The 26,005-nt window shown below is 47.6% G+C and overlaps 1 protein-coding gene across 1 annotated transcript in view; it reads left to right on the top strand.

Moving 5' to 3' along the window:
• The window catches only part of LOC309547929 (nectin-1-like), a gene marked incomplete at its 3' end in the record, with an annotated part of 155,393 nt that overhangs the window by 100,719 nt on the left and 28,669 nt on the right, over positions 1–26,005 (top strand). Inside the window, exon 3 of the mRNA XM_082247927.1 lies at positions 9,041–9,352. Coding sequence (XP_082104053.1) covers positions 9,041–9,352 — 312 coding nt within the window. The remainder of the gene's footprint in view (positions 1–9,040; positions 9,353–26,005) is intronic.

Below are 26,005 nucleotides of genomic sequence, written 5' to 3'. Positions count from 1 at the left end.
AAGCCTTTTCTAAAGATGATGCACAAGAAAGCCTGCAAACAGTTTGCTGAGGACAAGCAGACTAAGGACATGGATTACTGGAACCATGTCCTGTGGGCTGATGAGACCAAGATAAATGTATTTGGTTCAGATGGTGTCAAGCGTGTGTGACGGCAACCAGGTGAGGAGTACAAAGACAAGTGTGTCTTGCCTACAGTCAAGCATGGTGGTGGGAATGTCATGGTCTTGGGCTGCATGAGTGCTGTCAGCACTGGGGAGCTACAGTTCATTGAGGGAACCATGAATGTCAACATGTACTGAGACATATTAAAGCAGAGCATGATCCCCTCCCTTCCGAGACTGGGCCACAGGCAGTGTTCCAACATAACGACCCCAAACACACCTCCAAGACAACCACTGCCTTTCTAAAGAAGCTGAGGGTAAAGGTGATGGACTGGCCAAGCATGTCTCCAGTAGAGTTGAGCGAACACCTGGATGTTTGGGTTCAGCGGGTTCGACCGAACTTGAAAAAAAATTCCGGGTTCGTGACCCGGACTTAACCCGAACTTTGTCCCGATCCCGAACCCCGTTGAAGTCAATGGAGACCCGAACTTTTGAGCACTAAAATGCCTCTAAAACAAACATGGAAAGGGCTAGAGGGCTGCAAATGGCAGCAAAATCATCTTGCCAAGAGCATGGCAAGTGCTCTGCAAACAAATGTGGATAGGGAAATAACTTAAAAGAACATAAAAAACAGAAAAATAAAAAATAATCATCTTGAATGATGGAGGAGGAGGACGAGGCCCATATGAAGTAGGAGGTTGAGGTGGCGGTGGATGTAGCGGTGTAGGTGAAAGTGGCGGTGGAGGAGGACGAGGTAGCCAACACTGGTTTTTGTTTTTAATTTTATTTCTTTTTAAATTAGGGTACACCCCCAAAAAGAGTGAGAAAGATCAAAAATATAACAATGGCTGGGTAAGGACGGTATACATGTCTATTCTGCACAAGGTACGGAGCCCTGCGGGATCCATGCCTGGTTAATTTTAATGAATGTGAGCTTGTCCACATTGGCTCTGGACAGGCGGCTGCGCTTGTCTGTGATAACGCCCCCCGCCGTGCTAAATACACGTTCAGATAATACACTGGCTGCAGGGCAGGCCAGCACCTCCAAGGCGTAAAGGGCAAGCTCAGGCCATGTGCCCAATTTTGAGACCCAGAAGTTGAAGGGGGCAGACCCGTCATTCAGTACGTCTAGGCGTGTGCACACATACTGCTCCACCATGTTAGTGCTGGGTGGTGGTGCTGCTGGTGGAGCTCCTGTTGCAAGGAGAGGACATGGTCGATCTGTGGCAGCTACACGCACAAGTGAAACACCTTTCTCAGCTGCGAGTAGGCGACATAACCTTACAGCAGTATTTGGCAGGGCCTAATGCGCCTCTACAAATGTTGAGGCCAGAACAAGTATAGGCGATAGTAGATTGGGTTGCTGACAGTGCCTCCAGTTCCTTCACATTGTCTCCCACCCTGTCTTCTGCTGAAAGGTCAGAGTTGGCACCCGCAGCCCATATCCATCAATCTTTCACCTCAAATCAGCCAAGAAGTCTGAGCCCAAATTATGCAGGAGTCTCTTCTTCTTTTTGATGACTCTGTTAGCATGGTTTCCCAGGGCCATCCACCTAGCCCTGCCCCAGAAGTGGAAGAGATTGAGTGCACCGATGCCCAACCACTTATGTCGCAAGATGAGTACATGGGAGGACCATCGCAGCATGTCTCAGATAATGACGAAACACAGGTGCCAACTGCTGCGGAATTCGGAATTGTGGAGACCGACAAGGGTTGCAGGGGTGAAGACTGCATGGAAGATGTGAGGGACGATGAGGTCCTCGACCCCACATGGAATGAACGTCATGCAGATGACCTGAGCAGTTTGGAGGAAGAGCCGGTGGTCACACAGAGCCACCGGCACAGCAGAAGAGGGAGCAGGGTGCAAAAGCGGAACGGCCGTGCCCTAGACACTACACCTGCTACTGCCCAACGCAGCAAGGGACCGAGCACACCAAAGCCAGCTCACAGGAGTTCCCTAGCGTGGCAGTTCTTCAGACAATGTGCTGATGACAGGACACAAGTTGTTTGCACGCTGTGCAATCAGAGCCTGAAGCGAGGCATAATTCTTCTCAACCTGAGCACAACCTGCATGACCAGGCATCTACGTGCAAAGCACGAGTTGCAGTGGAGTAGACACCTCAAAAACCAAGAAAGGTCTCTGCCTTCTCCTGCTTCCTCTTCTGCTGCTGCAGTCTCTGCCTCTTCATCCACCTCTGTAGTGAGACCAGCACCTGCCACCCCGCAAACAGAGGGTCTGCCAGCAACACCACCACCTGGGTCACCAACAACCATCTCCACAATGCCCCATGGAAGCATTCAGCTTTCTATCTCCCAAGCAAGTGAGCGGAAGAGGAAGTACCCCCCTACCCACCCGCGATCCCTGGCCCTGAATGCCAGCATTTCAAAATTCCTGGCCTTTGAAATGCTGTCATTGCGTCTGGTGGAGACGCAGAGTTTTAAAAGCCTTATGAAGGTGTCTGTCCCACAGTACGTCGTGCCCAGCCGCCATTATTTTTCGAGGCAAGCCATCTTTTCCCTGCACAACCAAGTGGGTGACAAAATCAGGTGTGCACTGCGCAACGCCATCTGTGGCAAGGTCCACCTAACTACGGATACGTGGACCAGTAAGGACGGTCAGGGACGTTATATCTCCCTAACAGCACACTGGGTAAATGCAGTGGTGGCTGCGGCAGATAGCAGTTTGGCGCATGTCCTTCCACCACCGAGGATTGCAGTGCGCTTCAGTTTGCCTCTTGTTACTAACTCCTCCTACTCCGCTTCCTCATCCTCTACCGCCTCCTCAACCGATCAGCGTAACACCTTCACCACCAACTTCAGCACAGCCAGGGGTAAACGACAGCAGGCAGTTTTAAAACTTGCCTGTTTTGGGGGAAAAACCACACACCGCGCAGGAGTTGTGGAGGGGCATTGAACAGCAGACCGATGAGTGGTTGGTGCCAGTGAGCCTCAAGCCCGGCCTGGTGGTGTGCGATAATGGGCGAAATCTCGTAGCAGCTCTGGGCCTAGCCGGGTTTGACACACATCCCTTGCCTGGCGCATGTGCTGAATTTGGTGGTGTAGAGGTTCCTTAGAAATTACCCCGATATGTCAGAGCTGCTGCAGAAAGTGTGGGCCGTCTGTGTGCACTTTCGGCGTTCTCACCCTGCTGCTGCTAACAGGTTGGATGCTGTTGTGCTATTCCACTATTGAATAAAAAAAAAAAAGACCCATTTGAATGAAAAACTGAAAAATATTTTTTTTACCCTAAATACTGTAAAATAATTATCGTTTACTGCACCCCCACACAATACAATCAATGTAGATCACTGTATGATAAAGCAGATTGTTCCTCCTATGCTTTCCCTACAAGCAATCTCTCCAGCCTCGCCCTACAGTACGCTCCTATCTCTCCCTCAGCAGCAGTCAGGAACCTCTCCCTACAGTAGTTATAGCAGAGTGACGCGTGGCGCTGTGTGACTCCAGCTTATATAGAGTCTGGGTCACATGCTGCACTGGCCTATCACAGCCATGCCATTAGTAGAAATGGCTGTGATGGCTTCTAGGGCACAATAGTTAAACGCTTGTGTCACGATTTGACCATGCCCACGGCGACTAGCTAACCGAGACGTGGTTTCATGACTGGGATTTATACGGGAATAAGGGAATAAAGAAAATTCCTACTAAGTAATAAGATTAACTGTGATACTTTCACAGCCCACACTGCCTTTGGTCACCACTAGAGGGAGACTCCACTCCAATCCAGCTGGCTGACCACACACAGGCAGATACAAATCTTACATACAATCTGGTGCACTGTAAGGGTTGGGGAGCAGTCTAGAAATTACCACCCACTACTAGGATTCCTCCAGCTATCCTACAAGCTAGAACCCCTGTGTTAATCACTCTTCCCACTGTCCCCACACCCACACACCACAAACGATAGCCTGCCACCACCCAACAGTTTTTCCGCAGACTGGTCTGCCGGGACACCACACACACGTAGATCTCCGTCTGGTTTACAATCTGCATGCAATCTGCCAACACACAGTGCAATTGCATACAGATTGGCATGTAGCGTAGACCAAGCAATAGGCACTAAAATGCAACAATCTCTTTAAAGATATGAGTCCTAGCTTAGTACACAGAAGTCACTTTTTTATAAATTAATATCCCGAAAGTGGGCAGTGCATAAAAAATATATACAAAGCAAAAGCAGTTACAAAAAATACACAAAATATAAAAAAACACACAATTGGCAATTTGCTATGAAAATAAAAAGGAATAAAACAGAAATAAACTTTACCGAAGCTTATCCCGTTGGCAGAAGCATACCGGAAATCGTGTGGGAACTCCCCAGTTCAGAACTGGCTTCAAGGAAGAACAACGAACATCTCATGTTTCCCAATTTATTGGAATATGAATGTGGGCTGAACTTTAACCCTTGACCAATCAACCCCAGCGGGTTGTCCCTGGCTCAGCCCACAGGAGGTTTTGTGTTCTGGACTGACCAGAGTTGAATTGGCCCAGAACGGCCCTGACCGCTGGGTCAGGGATAGGAGTTCTGACACCAGCGCATCAGTCTGATCGCGACAGTACCAAACACTGCTTGCCTATCGCAACCAGGCACCATACAACAGTTTTGTGCAATTCTCCCGGACCCCACACATGCCATAGACACAGATTTACATGTACTTGTAGCCCCACACGTGAGCCACAAGAAGGAATTATTTCCATCTCTCTGCCACTAATATTTTAACTTTTATGAGAGATAAAATACATTCCTTTGATCTGATGATATCAATCCATCGCCCCCTGCTGATTTCCACAGCCAAAATGACTAGCAGTCTTCTTTTGAAGCTCCCGGATGGTGAAAATTCCTGTCCATTTGTATGGGAGGCTTCATTGGCATGTAGGTGTCAACTCTATCTTAGAGAATGGCCTCTGTCTTTTCAGATGCTAATAACAGGACATGTGTGTGTGTGACTGATACTAGATTAACTAACCCAAAATGACACTACATCTACAATTCACGACATATTTCACTAATGCAAAGCTATCCTATATCTGACATTTACGTTATACAGCTTGCTGATTGGCTGCCTTGCACCTGTTGAAAGCGCGCCATTAAAACCACGCCAAAATATCAAATAACGTTACCGAACAACGGACAGTACCCGAACATACAGTGAAATGTCCAGGTTCGGGTCCGGGTACCGAATACCCAAAAGTCCGGTACGAACAATACAGTCCGGGTTCGCTCAACACTAGTCTCCAGACCTAAACCTTATTGAGCATCTGTGGGGCATGCTCAAACGGAAGGTGGAGGGTCGCAAGGTTTCTAACTTGTACCAGCTTTGTTTTGGAGGAGTGGAGAGGACTCCAGTGCAACCTGCGAAGCTCTGGTGAACTCCATGCCCAAGGGGCTTAAGGCAGTGCTGGAAAATAATGCTGGCCACACAAAATATAAACACTTTGGGCCCAATTTGGACAGTGTCACTTAGGGGTGTAGCCACTTTTGTTGCCAGCGGTTTAGACATTAACGGCTGTGTGTTGAGTTATTTTGATGGGACAGCAAATTTACACTGTTATACAAGCTGTACACTCACAACTTTACATTGTAGCAAAGTGTAATTTCTTCAGTGTTGTCACATGAAAAGATAGAATAAAATATTTACAGAAATGTGAGGGGTGTACTGACTTTTCTGAAATACTATATCTATAGCAGTAGAGTGGTAGTTATAGAAAATTCCAGTTTATAAGCTTTCTATAGGGCTCATTTACTCTTGTGGTAGTGCCTCAACCACATATTTTTACACCCCCCCTTTTCCTTACCTTAACACAGGGGTGTCAAACTGGCGGCCCTCCAGCTGAACACCTTAACCCTAACCTAGCAGCAGAAGGGGGTTGTACAGATGCTATGATGCTGTCTTTTTCTGCAAAAATGATATCCGTTACATTCAGCGGGCAGTACCTCACTGCCTCAAGTAAGTGGGACTGTGCCACTCCCCAGTATCCTTAAAGTGGTTGTTAAGCCACTTGCATGCCTTTTTATAATTCTCTTTGTATGCTAAGCCTGTGTGCCTAGTATATGCTGTGAATACCTGATTTCAGTGTGCTGCTCGGCGATCATGTGACCGGCCATCTCTCTCCTCGCCCCATCTGACAGCTGCAGGGGGCGGGCCTGAGGTTCCCCTGTTAACATCACTCAGGAGGGGAAGAGGGGGGAGAGAGAGAGAGAGAGGGAGAGACAGCCGGTCACGTGATCAGCATTTGTTTTTATAAAACACAGAGACAGAGGCACGCAGGCTTAGGATACAAAGAGAATTATACAATACATTAACAGTTATTTCAGCAGCAGGAGGGGCGGGCGGGCCATGACATGGGGCTGACAGAGAAGGAGGGAGGGGGGAAAGACACAGGAGACAGAGAGCAGAGCTGCAGATGACAGAGGCACGTACACTGACCACAGTGTCAGGGCTCAGCAGCCATGATCTACCGTGGTCAGTGTACAAAGGGGAGGGTAGAAACTGTCAGGATCAACCAGGTTTTTTTTAGGTTTACAAGGGGCAAAATGAAACGGCACAAGCACTGTGCTGTATAACATGCTTTAGGGCAGTGATGGCCAACCTTGGCACCCCAGATGTTTCGGAACTACATTTCCCATGATGCTGAACTACACTGCAGAGTGCATGGGCATCATGGGAAATGTAGTTCCAAAACATCTGGAGTGCCAAGGTGCTTTAGGGGAACAAGATCATTTTTTTTTTCCATTTATTTATTAATTTTTTTTAGGGTAACAAACGCCAAGCAATATATTTTGAGCCTTTTCGCTAACCTTGAAACATAAAATCATAAAATAGGAGTTTAATAACTAGCTCTGCAAATATCATGAGACATAAAAAAAAAAAAAGGAAACTACCACCATTTTATTATCCAGGGCCTGTGCTTTCAGAAAATACAGTGCCTTGAAAAAGTATTCACACCCCTTGAAATTTTTCACATTTCATCATGTTACAACCAAGAACATAAATGTATTTCATTGGGATTTTAGGTGATAGACCAACACAAAGTGGCACATAATTGTGAAGTGGAAGGAAAATGATAAATGGTTTTCAACATTTTTTACTAATAAATATTTGAAAAGTGTGGCGTGCATTTGTATTCAGACTCCTTTACTCTGATACTCCTAACTAAAATCTAGTGGAACTAATTGCTTTCAGAATCCACCTAATTTGTAAATAGAGTCCTACTGTGTGTAAGAAGTTTAGGCTCCGTTCACATCTAGGCGTTTTGGGGCGTTTTTGGGGAGTTTTTCTGCTCTAGGATCAGCTCTCAAAACGCCCAACAATACAAATCCTATTAATTTCAATGGCCCCTATTCACATCTGAGCGTTTTGATGCTGTTTACAAAACGCCCAAAGCTCAAAAAAGTACATGAGCTTCTTTTTGGGCAGATTACAGGCGTTTTCCATTGGTATCTATTCAATCAAAAAACGCCTGCACAAAAAACGCCTGTAAATCGGGGTAAAAATCGCGGTAAAATCGCGCGAAAACGCTACGCATCCGAAAATGGAAAGAGTACGGTACAACTGAAAACTTACCAAGACATGGCCGTCCACCTAAAGTAACAGGCTGGGCAAGGAGAGCATTCATCAGAGAGGCAACCAAGAGGCCCATGTTACCTCTGGAGGAGCTGCAGAGATCCACAGCTCAGGTGGGAGAATCTGTCCACAGGACAACTTTTAGTCGTGCACTCCACAAATCTGCCCTTTATGGAAGAGTGCCAATAAGAAACCCATTGTTGAAAGAAAGCCATAAGAAGTCCCATTTGCAGTTTGCAAGAAGCCATGTGGGGGACACAGCAAACATGGTGGAAAACTAACACTGCACATCACCCTGAACACACCAGCCCCACTGTGAAACATGGTGGTGGCAGCATTATGTGGGATGCTTTTCTTCAGCAGGGACAGGAAAGCTGGTCAGAGTTAATGGGATAATGGATGGAGCTAAATACAGGGTAATCTTAGAAGAAAACCTGTTAGTCTGCAAAAGACTTAAAACTAGGGTGGAAGTTCACCTTCCAGCAGGGCAACTACCCTAAACATACAGCCAGCGCTACAATGAAATGGTTTAGACCAAAAAGCATATGCATGTGTTAGAATGGCCCAGTCAAAGTCCAGACCTAAATCCATTTGAGAATCTGTGGTAAGACTTGAAAATTGACAATCTGACAGAGTATGAGATATTTTGAAAAGAATGGGCAAAAACGTCACTCTCTAGATGTGCAAAGCTGGTAGAGACAATCCCAAAAAGACTCGCAGCTGTAATTGCAGGGGAAGATGGTTCTACAAAGTATTGAGTCAGAGGGGCTGAATACAAATGCACATATTTATTTGTGAAAAAAAATAGAAAACTATTTATCATTTTCCATCCACTTCACAATCATGCGCCACTTTGTGTTGGTCTATCACATAAAATCCCAATAAAATACATTTACATTTTTGGTTGTAACATGACAAAACGTGAAAAATTTCTAAGGGTATGAATATTTATTTTATTTTTCAAAGCACTGTACATACAGTACTTTGAAGTGGGGTTACTATAATTTCTACCAAATTATTGGGAGCTAGCCCCAAGAACTGTTTAGGGGGAAGAGGTCTCATGCTCCTTCATCCCAAAAGTACAAAAGAGTATTGCTGCTGTCTGTGGCGTAGGAGAGTTCTGGCAAGGTGAGTATCGGCTTGAAGGGGGGGCATTACAAATTACTTTGTCAGATTACATAATTTCTTCAACACAGGGCACCTCAACACACAAAAAAGAATGCATTAACTTAAAGCATAGTGTTAATGGTCTCTAACAGGTTCACCTCTCCAAGCCTGATATCCCCTTTCTGAGGCCACAGTGCAGGTTGGACTGTAAGTTAGATGCATGAAGTACTGTATGTTTATGGTTACAGCTAAACCGGACATCCACTTGGAACCTCCTCAAGATCCAAGGATGGCGGAGTCCCCATATCAAACTGTAGGAATTTGTGTTGCTGAAGCAGCCAAGCCAGCAGCTAAGATCACTTGGTGGACGGACGGATTGGAATTTGTTTGTTCAGAGCGTGAAATTCAGCATGGTGATGGGACAGTGACAACCGAGAGCCACCTGAGAATGATCCCGGGAGCAGGAATAAAGGACCGCAGTGTGACTTGTATCATCTCACAGGATAATGGGTTATCCTTAACACAGACAGAGAGGAAGCTGACCATACAGAATGTGCAGTGTAAGTAACTCAATGACCAGTGTGTAAAGAGTACATGTAAATAATTGTAGATTTTCCACCAAAAAATGCAAAAGATTGTTGCTATTCATTTAATGGGCTGAATATATAAGTGGACATTTGATGCAGGGAAATAACTGGAAGGGGGTATGTCAGGTGCAGTGGCAAAAACTGGAAGGGGGTGTGTCAGATGCAGTGACAACAACAGGAAGGGGGTGTGCCAGGTGCAGTGGTAACAACTGGTAGGGGGTGTGTAAGGTGCAGTGCCTGCAAGTGGAAGACTGCATGTCCAGCGCATGTGCATTGAGTAAAAAATTGCACGGTGAGTGCTGGGTGGCGAGTAGAAGTGTGTGCATGAGGTGCAGTGGAAATTGTACAGTGGTACATCGGGTGTAGTGATGGTGGTTGGAAGAATGCTCGCCATGTGCAGGGGTGGTGTGTTGAAGGCTGCACGTCAGGCTCTGTGGCAGTGACTGGAAGACTACGCGTTGGGTACAGTGGCAGCAAGTGAAAGAATGTGCATCCAGTGCAGTGTGAGGGGTGAAAAAATTGTGTGTCCAGTGCAGTGATGGTGAGTAGAAGATTGCGTGTCAAGTGCAATGGCTCCAAGGGAAAGGGTATGCATCAGGTACAGTGACAGTGAGTGGAAAAGCGCACACCTGGTGCAGTGGTGGGTGGTTGAAGGCTGTGTCTGGTGCAGAGGTGGCCAGTGGAAAACTGTGCTTCAGGTGCAAGGGGGCAAGTTGAAGGCTGCATGTCATGTGCAGTGGCAGTGAGAAAATGACTGGCTATCCAGTGCAGTTCTGTGAGTGAAAGACTGTATGTCTGTAGTAGTGGCAGTGAATGGAAGAGTGCACTGATGGCAAGTGAGAGCTTGCACCAAGTACAGTGACTGGGAGTATAAAAGTGCACATTGGGTGCAACGGTGTAAAGTAGAATATTTTTTTTTTTTTATATTTATCATATTTTAATAAAGTTTTGAAGGTGCATGCAATTTTAAGTGTGCAGTGCAGTGGTGGCAAGTGGAAGGCTGTGTGTCTGGTGCAGTGGTGGCGAGTGGAAGGCTGTATGTCTGGTGCAGTGGCGGCCAGTGAAAGGATGTGTGTCCGGTTCAGTGGTGGCAAGTGGAAGGCTGTGTGTCTGGTGCAGTGGTGGTGAGTGGAAGGCTGTGTGTCTGGTGCAGTGGTGGTGAGTGGAAGGCTGTGTGTCCGGTACAGTCGTGGCCAGTAGAGATGTATAGAACTGTTCGCCGGCGAACAGTTCCCGGCGAACTTAGCATGTTCGCGTTCGCCGCTGCCGGCGAACATATGCGATGTTCGGTCCGCCCCCCATAAGACATCATTGAGGCAAACTTTGACCCTGAACTTTACAGTCAGCAGACACATTTCCAGCCAATCAGCATACCTCCCTCCCACACCCTCCCACCTCCTATAAATAAGCAAGGGCAGCATCCATCTTAGATCATTCTGAAGCAGTGTGTGTAGTGAGAGTAGGGAGAGAGCTGCTGCTGCTGCTGCTGCTGCTGCTGCTGTTAAGCTAGGGACAGTTAGTCAGTGTTCCTGGTCTTGCAGTGTTCTTGGTCCACTACTGCTGTAATATCAGCACCCCAAAAAGCCCTTCTAAGGGCTGGTATTTGTGTTTTTTTTTTTTTTATATATATATATATATATATATATATATACCTAGCGTCCCCAAAAGCCCTTTTAAGGGCTGGTAATTGAGTTGTTTCTTCATATATATATATATCTATATCTATCTAGTGTCCCCAAAAGCCCTTTTAAGGGCTGGTAATTGAGGATTTTTTTTATTTATATATATACATATACATATATATATATATATATATATATATATATATATATATATATATAGTGTCCCCAAAAGCCCTTTTAAGGGCTGGTAAGGTAATAGAGTTTTTTCTTTATATATATATCTATATATATCTATTGTACACTGCAGTTGCCTGCCCGCTGTGTGTGAGAGGCCACAGACCTACCACAGACTGTACTGTGTGCACACCACACTCATTTCGGGCGGCACAGGCACAGTACCTGGCATTTTAAAAAATATTTTTTTTTTCCTCTGTCATAATTGCAGTGAGTGCTGTGTCAGGTCCACAGAGTGCACTGTACCCACTGCAGTGCACTGCCCACCACTGATATATATATACGGTGGCACAGCATCTTGTTGCAATAAATTGAAAAAAAAAAATATTTTTTATTATTGCAGTTGCCTGGGCTGCCAGTTACTGTCAGGTCCACAGAGTGTACTGTGCCCACTGCAGTGCCACTGTGTGCCCACCCACCACTGATATATAAGGTGGCACAGCAGCTTGCAAAGTAAAAAAAAATATATATATATTTTAATTGCAGTTGCCTGGGTGCCAGTGACTGCTGTCAGGTCCACAGAGAGTGTACTGTGCCACTGCCCACCCACCACTGATATATAAGGTGGCACAGCAGCTTGCAAAGTAAAATAAAATATATTTTTTTAAAATTGCAGTTGCCTGGGTGCCAGTGACTGCTGTCAGGTCCACAGAGAGTGTACTGTGCCACTGCCCACCCACCACTGATATATAAGGTGGCACAGCAGCTTGCAAAGTAAAATAAAATATATATTTTTTAAAATTGCAGTTGCCTGGGTGCCAGTGACTGCTGTCAGGTCCACAGAGAGTGTACTGTGCCACTGCCCACCCACCACTGATATATAAGGTGGCACAGCAGCTTGCAAAGTAAAATAAAATATATATTTTTTAAAATTGCAGTTGCCTGGGTGCCAGTGACTGCTGTCAGGTCCACAGAGAGTGTACTGTGCCACTGCCCACCCACCACTGATATATAAGGTGGCACAGCAGCTTGCCAAGTAAAAAAAATATATATATTTTTTAATTGCAGTTGCCTGAGTGCCAGTGACTGTCAGGTCCACAGAGTGTACTGTACCCACTGCCCAACACTCCTATAGGGTGGCACAGCACCTTGCACTCATAGTACACAACACATTAAAAAAGAAAATGACAGGCAGAGGCAGGCCACCCCGCAAGGGCCGTCGTGGTCGTGGTGCTGTGATTTCCTTAGGCCCTAGAATAATGCCCAGTGTTCAGAGGCCACCACAGACCCTGAACTCAAAAAATTCTGAGGCCATAGTTGACTGGCTTACACAAGACACCCAATCGTCTACAGCTTCCGCTCGGAACCCTAATGCACCATCCTCCTCCAGCTCAGCTTCGGGCACCTCTCAATTTACCACTCGCCAGCCCGCCGGCACCACCACCAACACTAGCACCACAGCCGCTTCACTTGATCCGTCAGAGGAGTTATTTTCACATCAGTTGGAAGAAATAAGTGATGCGCAACTATTAGTGCCAGAGGATGTAGATAACGGGGATATGTCTCAGTCAGGCAGCATTATACACATGGACGTACATTGTGATGATGATGATGTTGTACCTGCTGCTGCTGCCTTTGCTGAGTTGTCAGGTGAAGCGGCTGATGATGACGATGTGTCTGTGGATGTCACCTGGGTGCCTGCTCGAAGAGCAGAAGAAGAGGGGGAAAGTTCAGATGGGGAGACAGAGAGGAGGAGGAGACGAGTTGGAAGCAGGGGGAGGAGGTCATCGCAAGGAGCTAGTGGCGCAGTCAGACAGCATGTAGATTCGGCACCCGGGGTCAGCCAGACAGCACGCCAATCAACGCAAGCTGTTGCCACCACCAGAATGCCGTCCTTGCAAAGCTCAGCAGTGTGGCATTTTTTTTGTGTGTCTGCCTCTGATATCAGCGATGCCATTTGTAACCTGTGCCAAAAGAAACTGAGTCGTGGGAAGTCCAACACCCACCTAGGTACAACTGCTTTGCGAAGGCACATGATCTCACATCACAAACGCCTATGGGATCAACACGAGTAAAAGCAGCACACAAACTGAAAGCCACCATCCTCCTCCTGGTCCAGCATCTTCAGCCACGTCAACCACTGCTGTCCTCCATGCCCCCTATCAACAACCCGCCCCTCCGCCTCTCACCTTCAGCAGTTCCTGCTCGTCACCTGCCCACAGTCAGGTGTCTGTCAAGGAAATGTTTGAGCGTAAAAAGCCAATCTCGCAGAGTCACCCCCTTGCCCGGCGTCTGACAGCTGGCTTGTCGGAACTCTTAGCCCGCCAGCTTTTACCATACAAGCTGGTGGAGTCTGAGGCCTTCAAAAAATTTGTTGCTATTGGGACACCGCAGTGGAAGGTACCCGGCCGAAATTATTTTTCACAAAAGGCAATCCCCAACCTGTACTCTATTGTGGAAAAGGAAATCATGTCACGTCTGGCACACAGTGTTGGGGCAAGGGTCCATCTGACCACTGATAGCTGGTCTGCAAAGCACGGTCAGGGCAGGTATATAACGTACACTGCGAATTGGGTAAACCTGCTGGCGGCTGCCAAGCATGGAATGCGTGGCTCTGCTGCAGAGGAGTTGGTGACACCGCCACGACTTGCAGGCAGGCCTGCTGCCACCTCCTCTACTCCTCCTACTCCATCCTCTTTGCTAACCTCCTCGGCTGAGTCCTCTTCTGCTGTTGCGTCTTGCTCCACACCAACTGCACCCCCCCAGCTCCCCAGGGGCTATTCCACATGCCGGATACGACAGTGTCACGCTGTCTTGGGGTTGACTTGCCTGAAAGCAGAGAGTCACACCGGACCAGCACTACTGTCCGCCCTGAATGCACAGGTGGATCAGTGGCTGACCCCGCACCAACTGGAGATCGGCAAAGTGGTGTGTGACAACGGGAGCAATTTGTTGGCGGCATTGAATTTGGGCAAGTTGACACATGTGCCGTGCATGGCACATGTGTTGAATCTGATTGTGCAACGTTTTGTGCAGAAGTACCCAGGCTTACAGGACGTTCCTCAAGCAGGCCAGGAAGGTGTGTGGCCATTTCAGGCGTTCCTACATGGCCATGGCGCACTTTGCAGATATTCAGCGGCGAAACAACATGCCAGTGAGGCGCTTGATTTGCGACAGCCCGACACGTTGGAATTCAACACTGCTAATGTTCGACCGCCTGCTCCAACAAGAAAAAGCGGTCAACGAGTATTTGTATGACCGGGGTGCTAGGACAGCCTCTGCGGAGCTGGGTATTTTTTTGCCACGCTACTGGACGCTCATGCGCAATGCCTGTAGGCTCATGCGTCCTTTTGAGGAGGTGACAAACCTAGTGAGTCGCACTGAAGGCACCATCAGCGACATCATCCCATATGTTTTTTTCCTGGAGCGTGCCCTGCGAAGAGTGCTGGATCAGGCCGTAGATGAGCGTGAAGAGGAAGAGGAAGAGTTATGGTCACCATCACCACCACCAGAAACAGCCTTACCATCGATTGCTGGACCTGCGGCAACACTGGAAGAGGAGTGTGAGGAAGAGGAGTCAGAGGAGGAATGTGGCTTTGAGGAGGAGGAACACCAACCACAGCAGGCATCCCAGGGTGCTCGTTGTCACCTATCTGGTACCCGTGGTGTTGTACGTGGCTGGGGGGAAGAACACACCTTCAATGACATCAGTGAGGACAAGGAATTGGACATGAGTAGCTCGGCATCCAACCTTGTGCAAATGGGGTCTTTCATGCTGTCATGCCTGTTGAGAGACCCTCGTATAAAAAGGCTGAAGGAGAACGACCTGTACTGGGTGGCCACGCTACTAGACCCCCGGTATAAGCAGAAAGTCTGTGATATGTTACCCAATTACCGGCAGTCGCAAAGGATGCAGCAGCTACAAAATAAGTTAAAAACTATGCTTTACACAGCGTATAAGGGTGATGTCACAGCACAACGGGAATCCAACAGGGGAAGAGGTGAAAGTAATCCTCCTCCTACCACCACAACCACGCCGGCAAGGACAGGACGCTTTACAGACATCTTGTTGATGGAGGACATGCGGAGCTTTTTTAGTCCTATGCATCGCCACAGCCCTTCGGGGTCCACCCTCAGAGAACGACTCGACCGACAGGTAGCAGACTACCTTGCCTTAACTGCAGATATCGACACTCTGAGGAGCGATGAACCCCTTGACTACTGGGTGTGCAGGCTTGACCTGTGGCCTGAGCTATCCCAATTTGCCATTGAACTTCTGGCCTGCCCCGCTTCAAGTGTGCTGTCAGAAAGGACCTTCAGCGCAGCAGGAGGTATTGTCACTGAGAAGAGAAGTCGCCTAGGTCAAAAAAGTCTTGATTACCTCACGTTTATTAAGATGAATGAGGCATGGATCCCGAAGGGACTGACAGTGGGGGATGCATTTGACTAAAAAAGGCCTGGTGATGACTGAGATGCCTTGGCCTAAAAATGGTCCACACGCTGCTGTATATAATCATTCTCTGCATGCCGGATGACTTACGTGACGTCTCCGCCACCAACTACGGTTCAAGCCGCAATGTTTTAGTGCACTTTCTGCCTTAAAACCTCAATTTTTCAGGCCGCTGCTACAGCAGCGGCTGCAACAATACCTACTTTTTCCTGCATGTGTACATGCCTAATTTTTCTGGCCTCTGGTGCTACACTGTGGCTGCAAAAAAACAAAAAACAAAAAAAAAGGCACATACATGTGTCAATTCCCCTTCGTGATCGTTACCTTGTCGCGGTGAAGGGGCTTGCGTATCACAATGAAGCGATCACCTCTAGGATTGTGTTGGCACACCCCAGATGATAAGGTCGTTGCTTCATTGTGTACAGACCAAAAGCGATCCGCAGGATAATTTTTCATAAAAAAAACATTCATTTTCTTTCATTCTTTCTGCGGAGCTGGGTATTTTTTGGCCGCGTTACTGAATGCTCATGAACAATGGCTGTAGGCTCATGCGTCCTTTTGCGGAGATGACAACCCTGGTGGTCAGTCGAACCCAAGGCAACATCATCGACCTCATCCCATATGCGTTTTTTCTGGAGCGTGCCCTGCGAAGAGTACTGGATCAGGCTGTAGATGAGCATGAAGAGGAAGAGTTGTGGTCCTCATCACCACCAGAAGCAGCCTTGTCGTTGTCAATTGCTGGACCTGTGGCAACGCAGAGAGAGGAGTCTGAAGAAGAGAAGTCAGAGGAGGAAGGTGGCTTTGAGGAGGTGGAATACCAGCCACAGCAGGCGTCCCAGGGGGCTTGTTCTCACCTTTCGGGGACCCTTGGTGTTGTATGTGGCTGGGTGGAGGAAGAGACCTTCAATGATGTCAGTGAGGACAAGGAACGGGACATGGCTAGCTTGGTATCCAACCTTGTGCAAATTGGGAGTTTGCGGTTGTGCAAATGGACTGACTGACTGTTAAACGGGGAGTTTGGTCTGTCAGAGTTTGGTCTGTCACTGTGAAGCGGGCGAGGAGCGTAACCCTAACACTACTTGACCGATAAAACATCATACCTGATCGTATTCACACACTGGATGTTTTAGTGCTGGTTTACACTGCCGCTACCACTAAAGTAGCGTCGCTTCCAGTGCGACTTTGGCGCGACTTAGCACGACTTTGGCGCGACCTCATCGCGAGGCGACTTTTTATTTGGCCAATCACAATATCATGTTTTGTGACCGTCACCTAATTTCCTTTTCCTGTTTTTTGTTTTACATATTTCCCCATGTGTGCAGTGTTGTCTGTGTCATAGCTCAACTGATAGGCATGTTTGCCTTGGCATATCATATTTCAGCTTGCCAGAAAGAAAAAAAGACAGCTGGAAAGACACTGCATTAGTTTTCTACTAAAAATCATAAGAAAAATGCTGTTTTTTTTGGGTTGTGGACATACTACAGAGCTGAAACTTGACAGGTACACTTTTTAGACCCCCCAGACACTAAATACAAAAAATGACATGCCTGCCTAAAAAAATGCCCGCTAAATGCCTGCAAGAGAAAAAGCCAGCCGCAGAGAAGCCGTATTCCTGAAAATATAAGAAAAATGCTGTTTTTTAGGGGTTCTGGACATGCTACAGAGCTGAAACTTGACAGGTACACTTTTTAGACCCCCCAGACACTAAATACAAAAAATGACATGCCTGCCTAAAAAAAATGCCCGCTAAATGCCTGCAAGAGAAAAAGCCAGCCGCAGAGAAGCCGTATTCCTGAAAATATAAGAAAAATGCTGTTTTTAGGGGTTCTGGACATGCTACAGAGCTGAAACTTGACAGGTACACTTTTTAGACCCCCCAGACACTAAATACAAAAAATGACATGCCTGCCTAAAAAAATGCCCGATAAATGCCTGCAAGAGAAAAAGCCAGCCGCAGAGAAGCCGTATTCCTGAAAATATAATAAAAATGCTGTTTTTTAGGGGTTCTGGACATGCTACAGAGCTGAAACTTGACAGGTACACTTTTTAGACCCCCCAGACACTAAATACAAAAAATGACATGCCTGCCTAAAAAAATGCCCGCTAAATGCCTGCAAGAGAAAAAGCCAGCCGCAGAGAAGCCGTATTCCTGAAAATATAAGAAAAATGCTGTTTTTTTAGGGGTTCTGGACATGCTACAGAGCTGAAACTTGACAGGTACACTTTTTAGACCCCCCAGACACTAAATACAAAAAATGACATGCCTGCCTAAAAAAATGCCCGCTAAATGCCTGCAAGAGAAAAAGCCAGCCGCAGAGAAGCCATATTCCTGAAAATATAAGAAAAATGCTGTTTTTTAGGGGTTCTGGACATGCTACAGAGCTGAAACTTGACAGGTACACTTTTTAGACCCCCCAGACACTAAATACAAAAAATGACATGCCTGCCTAAAAAAAATGCCCGCTAAATGCCTGCAAGAGAAAAAGCCAGCCGCAGAGAAGCCGTATTCCTGAAAATATAAGAAAAATGCTGTTTTTAGGGGTTCTGGACATGCTACAGAGCTGAAACTTGACAGGTACACTTTTTAGACCCCCCAGACACTAAATACAAAAAATGACATGCCTGCCTAAAAAAATGCCCGATAAATGCCTGCAAGAGAAAAAGCCAGCCGCAGAGAAGCCGTATTCCTGAAAATATAATAAAAATGCTGTTTTTTAGGGGTTCTGGACATGCTACAGAGCTGAAACTTGACAGGTACACTTTTTAGACCCCCCAGACACTAAATACAAAAAATGACATGCCTGCCTAAAAAAATGCCCGCTAAATGCCTGCAAGAGAAAAAGCCAGCCGCAGAGAAGCCGTATTCCTGAAAATATAAGAAAAATGCTGTTTTTTTAGGGGTTCTGGACATGCTACAGAGCTGAAACTTGACAGGTACACTTTTTAGACCCCCCAGACACTAAATACAAAAAATGACATGCCTGCCTAAAAAAATGCCCGATAAATGCCTGCAAGAGAAAAAGCCAGCCGCAGAGAAGCCGTATTACTGAAAATATAATAAAAATGCTGTTTTTTAGGGGTTCTGGACATGCTACAGAGCTGAAACTTGACAGGTACACTTTTTAGACCCCCCAGACACTAAATACAAAAAATGACATGCCTGCCTAAAAAAATGCCCGATAAATGCCTGCAAGAGAAAAAGCCAGCCGCAGAGAAGCCGTATTACTGAAAATAAAAATGCTGTTTTTTAGGGGTTCTGGACATGCTACAGAGCTGAAACTTGACAGGTACACTTTTTAGACCCCCCAGACACTAAATACAAAAAATGACATGCCTGCCTAAAAAAATGCCTGCAAGAGAAAAAGCCAGCCGCAGAGAAGCCGTATTCCTGAAAATATAATAAAAATGCTGTTTTTTAGGGGTTCTGGACATGCTACAGAGCTGAAACTTGACAGGTACACTTTTTAGACCCCCCAGACACTAAATACAAAAAAATGACATGCCTGCCTAAAAAAATGCCCGCTAAATGCCTGCAAGAGAAAAAGCCAGCCGCAGAGAAGCCATATTCCTGAAAATATAAGAAAAATGCTGTTTTTTAGGGGTTCTGGACATGCTACAGAGCTGAAACTTGACAGGTACACTTTTTAGACCCCCCAGACACTAAATACAAAAAATGACATGCCTGCCTAAAAAAATGCCCGCTAAATGCCTGCAAGAGAAAAAGCCAGCCGCAGAGAAGCCATATTCCTGAAAATATAAGAAAAATGCTGTTTTTTAGGGGTTCTGGACATGCTACAGAGCTGAAACTTGACAGGTACACTTTTTAGACCCCCCAGACACTAAATACAAAAAATGACATGCCTGCCTAAAAAAATGCCCGCTAAATGCCTGCAAGAGAAAAAGCCAGCCGCAGAGAAGCCATATTCCTGAAAATATAAGAAAAATGCTGTTTTTTAGGGGTTCTGGACATGCTACAGAGCTGAAACTTGACAGGTACACTTTTTAGACCCCCCAGACACTAAATACAAAAAATGACATGCCTGCCTAAAAAAATGCCCGCTAAATGCCTGCAAGAGAAAAAGCCAGCCGCAGAGAAGCCATATTCCTGAAAATATAAGAAAAATGCTGTTTTTTAGGGGTTCTGGACATGCTACAGAGCTGAAAATTGACAGGTACACTTTTTAGACCCCCCAGACACTAAATACAAAAAATGACATGCCTGCCTAAAAAAATGCCCGCTAAATGCCTGCAAGAGAAAAAGCCAGCCGCAGAGAAGCCATATTCCTGAAAATATAAGAAAAATGCTGTTTTTTAGGGGTTCTGGACATGCTACAGAGCTGAAACTTGACAGGTACACTTTTTAGACCCCCCAGACACTAAATACAAAAAATGACATGCCTGCCTAAAAAAATGCCCGCTAAATGCCTGCAAGAGAAAAAGCCAGCCGCAGAGAAGCCATATTCCTGAAAATATAAGAAAAATGCTGTTTTTTAGGGGTTCTGGACATGCTACAGAGCTGAAAATTGACAGGTACACTTTTTAGACCCCCCAGACACTAAATACAAAAAATGACATGCCTGCCTAAAAAAATGCCCGATAAATGCCTGCAAGAGAAAAAGCCAGCCGCAGAGAAGCCATATTCCTGAAAATATAAGACAAATGCTGTTTTTTAGGGGTTCTGGACATGCTACAGAGCTGAAACTTCACAGGTACACTTTTTAGACCCCCCAGATGCTAAATCCAAAGAAATTTTTTATTTTTACTTTTTTTTAATTTTTCCAATAATTGGCTCTCTATCAAAAAATTATAATTTTTAAGAACTTTTTTTTGCGTGATCCCTCTCCGGCATGCCACAGTCCAGGTGTTAGTCCCCTTGAAACAACTTTTCCATCACTATTGTAGCCAGAAAGAGTCCCTGTGTGTTTTAAAATTCGCCTGCCTATTGAAGTCTATGGCGGTTCGCCCGGTTCGCCGGTTCGCGAACATTTGTCGATGTTCGCTATTCGCGAACGGCGAATTTTAGGTTCGCGACATCACTAGTGGCCAGTGGAAGGCTGTGTGTCGGGTGCAGTGGTGGCGAGTGGAAGGCTGTGTGTCGGGTGCAGTGGTGGCGAGTGGAAGGCTGTGTGTCTGGTGCAGTGGTTGTCAGTGGAAGGCTGTGTGTCTGGTGCAGTGGTGGCCAGTGGAAGGCTGTGTGTCAAGTGCATTGGTGGCGAGTGGAAGGCTGTGTTTCTGGTGCAGTGGTGATGAGTGGAAGTCTGTGTGTCCGGTACAGTGGTGGCCAGTGGAAGGCTGTGTGTCGGGTGCAGTGGTGGCGAGTGAAGGCTGTATGTCCAGTACAGTGGTGGCCAGTGGAAGACTGTTTCCAGTTCACTGGTGGCGAGTGGAAGGCTGTGTGATTTGGTTCAGTGATGGTGAGTGGAAAACTGTGTGTCTGTTGCAGTGATGGTGAGTAGACTGTGTGTCTCCCTCCTCTGCCCTCCCTCTCCCAGCCCCCCTCTCTCTCAGCCATCCTCTCTCTCAGCCCTCCCTCTCCCCCTCCCTCTCTCAGCCCACCTCCCTTCCCTCTCTCAGCACTCTCCCTCTCTCAGCCCATCTCTCCTTCCTCTCTCGGCAATCCTGTCTTGTACCTGGAGATTGAGCCTGACATGGAGAGAAAGGCATCTCTTACATCTCGGGCCTGGTACCCCTGATAATGTAAGCAGGATGCACGGAAGCCTGGAGTGGCACAAGTGGCTAGAATTTCAGATGGTGAAGGCTGCAGATGTGAGGTCTGTGCGTACTTGGATGTAAGCTGGATCGTGACAAAGGGCAGCAGGCTGGCGGGTGGCAGACAGCAGGTACTTGGCAGACTGGCTGGTCACAGGCAGCAGATGCTTGGCAGGCTGGCAGGTCACAGGCAGCAGACACTTGACAGGCTGGCAGGAAGCAGACAGCAGATATAAGGATGGCCGGTCACACAGCAGGGTCAGGCAAACCAGATCGTAACTAGCAGGCACGTCAGGAACAGAGCAGAAGGTTTAGGCTGGAGTTGGCAAACAGGCAGATAGAGGGATAAAGCAGAGACGTGGTTGAAAAGCAATCTACAGTAGTTGCTGGCTCAAGCAGAGTACAAGCGTGGTCAGACGGATCAGGACGGCAACAGAGCTTAAACACCACAAACAGGTAGCAGAACGCTGTAGACCATAAGGCAAGGTCCTAGTGCAGCAGAGGTGTTTATATATCCCATTTGGCGCCATTTGGTGGGCGTGATTGTTGGTGCGCACATGCGTTCGCGAGTCATGTGAACAGGAATTCCCTGTCCATGGGTTTGGCTAATAGGCTTTCCCTGTAGGCTAACAGACGTTCTCGGTCTGCACATAACCATGTGCCTGGGCTTACTTCTTCTTCCCTGACACTGCCCCCCCCCCCCCCTACAGGCAGCCTCCAGATCCCCAACTAAGTAAATTTTCCAGGGTACCTGCAGCGGAAAGCCTGAATTAGTTACTGGGCGTGAACATTCGATTCTGGTTCCCACGAGTTTTCTTCAGGTCCGTAGCCCTTCCACTTGATCAGATATTGGAGCTGATTCCTTCTTTTCCTACAGTCTTAAATGGCCTCTACCTCATATTCCTCTTCGCCATTAATGATCACTGGTTCAGGAGGACCTGAGTTCCGTTCTGGAAAGGGATTATAAACTGGGTTTTAGTAGAGACACATGAAATACAGGATGAATTTTCAGTGAATCTGGCAATATAAGTTCATAGGAAACATAATTTATCTTCCTCTTTACTGGAAAAGGTCCCACGAATTTGGGACCAACCTTTTTCATAGAGCAAAGGGTTAGTCCTCAACAAGGCCCCAAAGGGAGGTGCCACATCCCGATTGCAGAAAACAAGAAAAGGATTCCCCTAAGGGGTCGGGACTTTTCAGGCACACAAAAAGATTCCTTTTTCATAGGACCAACCAACTTTAGATTGGTTGTGGAAAACCAGACTTGCTCACCTGGTTTCAAAATCAAATCTCCCCTCTTCTTCTTATTAAAGAATCTCTTGTTGTCCTCCTGTGCCTTAGAGATTGTTTTTTTTTTTTGGGGGGGGGGGGGGATTGCGTGACTTTGAGGTCACAAAAGTGTGAAAGGGGCCATCAGTAATCAAGGTATAGTGTGCCCCTTTCAATGCAGAGTGCACCAGCGTGCCCCCTTTCAGTGCAGAGTGACCAGCGTGTCCCCTTTCAATGCAGAGTGACCAGCGTGTCCCCTTTCAATGCAGAGTGACCAGCGTGTCCCCTTTCAATGTAGAGTGACCAGTGTGCCCCCTTTCAATGCAGAGTGACCAGTGCACTTACCTGCAGCAGCGGCTTCTCCTTTAGTCCCACGGCATCTCCTCGAGTCCTCCTCTGGGTGTCAGAGGGGTACGCTGTAACATTGTGCCTGTCCCCAGCGATGTATGTGGGTGTCAGAGGGGTAACGCTGTAACGTCGTGCCTGTTCCCCAGCGATGTATGTGGGTGTAGTATATATAAATGTATCTTTATAGCAGAGATGGACACACAATGGAATATGGAACATATGTATGTCACAATGCAATATGGAAGGCAGGCAGGGAGTATCGCTCCCTATGCAGTGGCGGAGGAAGGCAGGTGACACCTGCTGCACACATACATACACACACAGGTTGGTTACCTTCTGCTGTCTCTTGGTCATGTCGGTGGGTTGTTTGGCATTGAAGGGGTAGGCTATACACCTCATAATGAAGACATAGAGCTGCAGCCGGCTCCTTCTCTCCAGTTCCTCTCTGCGTGCCCTCTCCAGCTCCTCTCTGCCCTCACTATTAATGGACGGACTGGGACTGGCCGGTCTGGTGAGGGTCATATCTCTGGAGTCCCGGGAAGGTGCATGTAGTGTGCGGTGCCCCACTCCTCCTCCAGCGGAGGATACAACCAGCACATCCCGCCTTTCCTCCTCCAACAATTCCTCTGACTCTTCCTCGCTGGAAGAAGGGTCCAACATGGTCCCGAAGCTCCATACACACACTTCCCCGTTCCTCAGGACTCTAGGCATGACCCATATGTACTGTCCTAGCCCCATTCTGCCCACCTATACTTTAGTCAGCATAACTGAAGAGATTCATAGAGCTAACACACCAGGATCGTTTGATTTGTACTATTAACCTTGATTATAAAGCAGCTAGAAGGGGCATTCCTGTCTGCCACTACCCCTTTACATTCCTGCCCGCCACTACCCCTTTACATTCCTGTCCCCCACTACCCCTTTACATTCCTGTCCCCCACTACCCCTTTACATTGCTGTCCGCCACTACCCCTTTACATTGCTGTCTGCCACTACCACTTTACATTGCTGTCCGCCACTACCACATTACATTCCTGTCCGACACTACCCCTTTACATTCCTGTCCCCACTACCCCTTTACATTCCTGTCCCCACTACCCCTTTACATTCCTGTCCCCACTACCCCTTTACATTCCTGTACGCCACTACCCATTTACATTGCTGTCTGCCACTACCCCTTTACATTGCTGTCCGCCACTACCCCTTTACATTGCTGTCCGCCACTACCCCTTTACATTGCTGTCCGCCACTATCCCTTTACATTGCTGTCCGCCACTACCCCTTTACATTCCTGTCCCCCACTACCCCTTTACATTCCTGTCCCCCCACTACCCCTTTAAATTCCTGTCCCCAACTACCCCTTTACATTCCTGTCCCCCACTACCCCTTTTCTTTCCTGTCCTCCACTACCCCTTTTCTTTCCTGTCCCCCACTACCCCTTTACATTCCTGTACGCCACTACCCATTTACATTGCTGTCTGCCACTACCCCTTTACATTGCTGTCCGCCACTACCCCTTTACATTGCTGTCCGCCACTACCCCTTTACATTGCTGTCCGCCACTACCCCTTTACATTCCTGTCCCCCACTACCCCTTTACATTCCTGTCCCCCCACTACCCCTTTACATTCCTGTCCCCAACTACCCCTTTACATTCCTGTCCCCCACTACCCCTTTTCTTTCCTGTTCGCCACTACCCCTTTTCTTTCCTGTCCCCCACTACCCCTTTACATTCCTGTCCCACACTACCCCTTTACATTCCTGTCCTCAGCTTTACCCCATCTTCAGATTCCTGTCTTCAGCTCCCCCCCATCCTCAACCCCCCCCCCACATCCTCAGCTCCCTGTCCTCAGCCCCCCCTCATCCTCAGCTCCCTGTCCTCAGTCCCCCCATCCTCAGCCCCCCCCCCATCCTCAGTTCCCTGTCCTCAGCCTCCCCCCATCCTCAGCTCCCCCCCCCCCCATCCTCAGCTCCCCCCCATCCTCAGCTCCCTGTCCTCAGCCCCACCATCCTCAGCCCCCCCCCATCCTCAGCTCCCCCCCATCCTCAGCTCCCTGTCCTCAGCTCCCCCCCCCCCCCATCCTCAGCTCCCGGTCCTCGGCCCCCCCCCATCCTCAGCTCCCTGTCCTCACCCCCCCCCCTCCCCATACTCAGCTCCCATCTTCAGGTTCCTGTCCTCAGCTCCCCCTTCACTGAACCCTCAGCTTCCTCCACAATCCACACTACTCACAGAGCAGACAGCAGCTGGACAGCTCCACATGGATGGCGGCAAGCATGAAGTTGAAATCAGAAGCAGGACAGCTCTGGAAGGAGAGCGGGATCTGCATTACTTTTCCAGGTAACCAGCTTGTGATTAGTTGCTAGCAACCAATCACCTGCGGGTTAACTTGAAGTCCCGCCCTCCATCCGGAGCTGTACACTGGCTCTGATATCAGCCTCCTGCCGTCCATGCAGGGCTTTTTCCGGATGGCTGAGCGGGCTCCTAAATGGCAACATGACACTGCGCCCCCCCAGACTTTGCGCCCGGTGCGGTTGGCCCCCCCTGTACCCCCCACGCTACGCCACTGGTTGTGACAGAACTGCCCCTACTGCGTTTTCGAATGCGTTTAATTCCAAGACAAAAGTTAACGCTGGATCTGGGTAGCTCAGAACGGGTGCTGATGTAAGGAGTCCTTTTAGAGTCTCAAAAGCAGCTTGTGCTTCAGATGACCAACAGAACTGAATGCCCTGCTTGGTCCTAATAATTTCCGATAGAAATTTGCTAATCCAACAAGGCGCTGGACTCCTTTCTTGTCTGATGGTGCAGGCCACTCAAATATGGCAGAAACTTTCTGTGGGTCAGTTTTGATGCCTTCAGTAGAGATTATTAACCCCAAGAACTGAATGCTTTGCTATTTCAAACTCGCATTTTTCGGCTTTGGCGTAAAGTCCATGTACTCTGAGCCGAACGAGGACCTTCTTGACATTACCTCGGCGAAGCTCCAGAGAAACAGAAAAAATAGGAATGTCATCAAGATAAACGATAACAAAAATGTCCAGAAAATCCTTGAA

Source organism: Pelophylax lessonae (assembly GCF_965119305.1).
Source record: "Pelophylax lessonae genome assembly, chromosome: 2".
Classification (NCBI taxonomy): domain Eukaryota; kingdom Metazoa; phylum Chordata; class Amphibia; order Anura; family Ranidae; genus Pelophylax; species Pelophylax lessonae.
This window is presented reverse-complemented; position numbering and strand designations above follow the sequence as displayed.